Below are 2,175 nucleotides of genomic sequence, written 5' to 3'. Positions count from 1 at the left end.
AAACCTAAATGTCTGTGGAGATCAATCTATCTCCACATATTTTCTCTTGAAGTGTTTCTTTCTCACTGCAGGGCAGTGACAGGTCTAAGAGCTCTGCAGTCACCCTGTCCATATCTGTGTCTTAAGCACAGATCACTACTACACTTTACTACAGCACCTCACCTACCATCTGTTAGTCTACTATTGTAAAGAATCTTTCCAAGTCCATCATCCTGCCTCTCCATCTCTGTTAACTTTGCTGACTTACTTGAACCTTCATCATGAAAATCAGTTCTGGTGTCTATACCAAACAATGATACAAAAATGTCAGATATCCATCCATCATATCTCCTTGGCTACCGTAACTCTGAGTAATCCAAGAACCAGTCCTATAAAAAATTATAAATTTCTCAAATTTTTTATTAAATGTTATAAAACAAGCCTTATCTTTCCTTCATCTCCCAGCACTACAAAACCTTTGATTTCTCGATCCACTGATGTCCCTTTCTAAACGCCCTCTTCTCTTCAAGTTTTAGAAGTGTTTGCTCAGCCAGATATAAGTCACTTCATTTCATTAAATTCATGTCATTAAGTAATGACAATAATAAAAATGCAACCCAGTGACTTCCTCTCTTCTCTTTAGCTCCTGGGTGGGTGTAGGTTGGCAAGTTCTTCTGTTTTGACTGCCTGTGTGCTGTACCTGCCTGTCCACATTCATCAGAGAAATGTATCAGTGATGGCTTCACTAGAACCCATTGCCATGTCCCCGGTACTTTTCCTTTCATGTGCCTGAAATATAATGTGAATAAAGTAGCAGAACTGATAAAGTGAACAACTGTGAAATTGGTGGTTGCTCTGGGACCTAAAGGAGTGTACTGAGTCTCTCTCTGTACTTTCTACAGGATATGTGCCCTAGTAGACATGGGGCCCAATGACTAAGTCCTCTACTTTTTGTGAGGAATCAGCAAGTGTCCTGCTGTAGATCTGAAAGATGTCCTTGCACATAGTCCTGAGTGTGATAACACATGCAGGTTACCACCTGCTTTATATTCCATGGGGCAATGTAATTTACTTCACCTGGCTTGCTGTGAATTACCCACTAGGAGGAGTTGACAACTCATTTGCATGACTAGATGCTCTTCTGTCAGATCCCTGGCAATGAGATAATGAGACAGCCCAGACAGAAGACCCTAGTCTAAGAAGAAGCTGTGCTTGCCTATCATGGCTTGGACTCCTCTTGTCTTTATTCTTCTATCTTACTGTACAGGTAGGGACAGGGCCTATTAGTACTTTGGAGAACTCCTTCACTCGTTCCATTCTGTTTCAGATCCACAAGAATTTGCTCATCAGCTCCACTATTCACTGTGGTGTCTTCTTTTGCAGGTTCTTTTTCTGAATCTATACTTACGCAGCCACCCTCCATCTCTGCACCGCTGGGAACAACAGTCAGACTTACTTGCTCCTTGCAGAGTGGCATCAGCATAGTCAGGAAAGCAATTCACTGGTACCAGCAGATGCAGGGGAGCCCTCCTCGTTTTTTCCTGCGCTACTACTCAGACTCAAGCAAGAACCTTGGGCCTGGAGTCACCAATAGTGTCTCTGGATCCAAAGATACCTCCAAAAATGCTGCAGAGTTGCACATCTCTCAGCTACAAGAAGAGGATGAGGCTGACTATTACTGTGCCATCTGGGAAAGTAATGCATCTCACAGTGATACAAGCAGATGAGGAAGTAGGCATAAATCTTAGCTTGTGATAAAAATATCATTTCTGCTTTTTTACCTTGTAATATTTATACTCTATTAAAGTAATAAGTAATGAAAAAGTTCATTCAGAAATTTTATTTCATGTTTTTACCAAATAGTTGAGACAAAGGAATCAAACTACAAAAGATAAACCTCAAGCCTACACTACAGTTCTCAACAAATACTGTTGAAGATGAAGGGGAAGGGGAACCTTCATCCAATGTTGATTGCCTTGTAAAGTGTTCCATCCCCTCCTGGGTTCAGTGTGAAAATTTCCCAAAAGAACTTAGATGAGATATACTGTATGAATGAAATATATTAGTGCTTGGCATACACCGAAAAGACTTGATATCCCACCACAGATGTACTTGTTCATCATGTTCCCCACCATTGTCTTAAAAAAAACTAAGAAATAGAAGCAACCTACCTGTCCTTCAGCTGGTTAATGTATG

General features: G+C 40.8%; 1 gene segment (V, D, J or C); it reads left to right on the top strand.

The window, feature by feature from the left end:
* The first annotated feature begins 1,154 nt into the window (after positions 1-1,154).
* LOC119824307 lies at positions 1,155-1,706 on the top strand. The segment is given in 2 exon segments: positions 1,155-1,246; positions 1,363-1,706. Coding segments are annotated over 2 exon segments (390 nt in total).
* The last annotated feature ends 469 nt before the right edge of the window (positions 1,707-2,175 follow it).

This window comes from Arvicola amphibius, chromosome 10, assembly GCF_903992535.2.
Source record: "Arvicola amphibius chromosome 10, mArvAmp1.2, whole genome shotgun sequence".
NCBI classification, from domain to species: domain Eukaryota; kingdom Metazoa; phylum Chordata; class Mammalia; order Rodentia; family Cricetidae; genus Arvicola; species Arvicola amphibius.
This window is presented reverse-complemented; position numbering and strand designations above follow the sequence as displayed.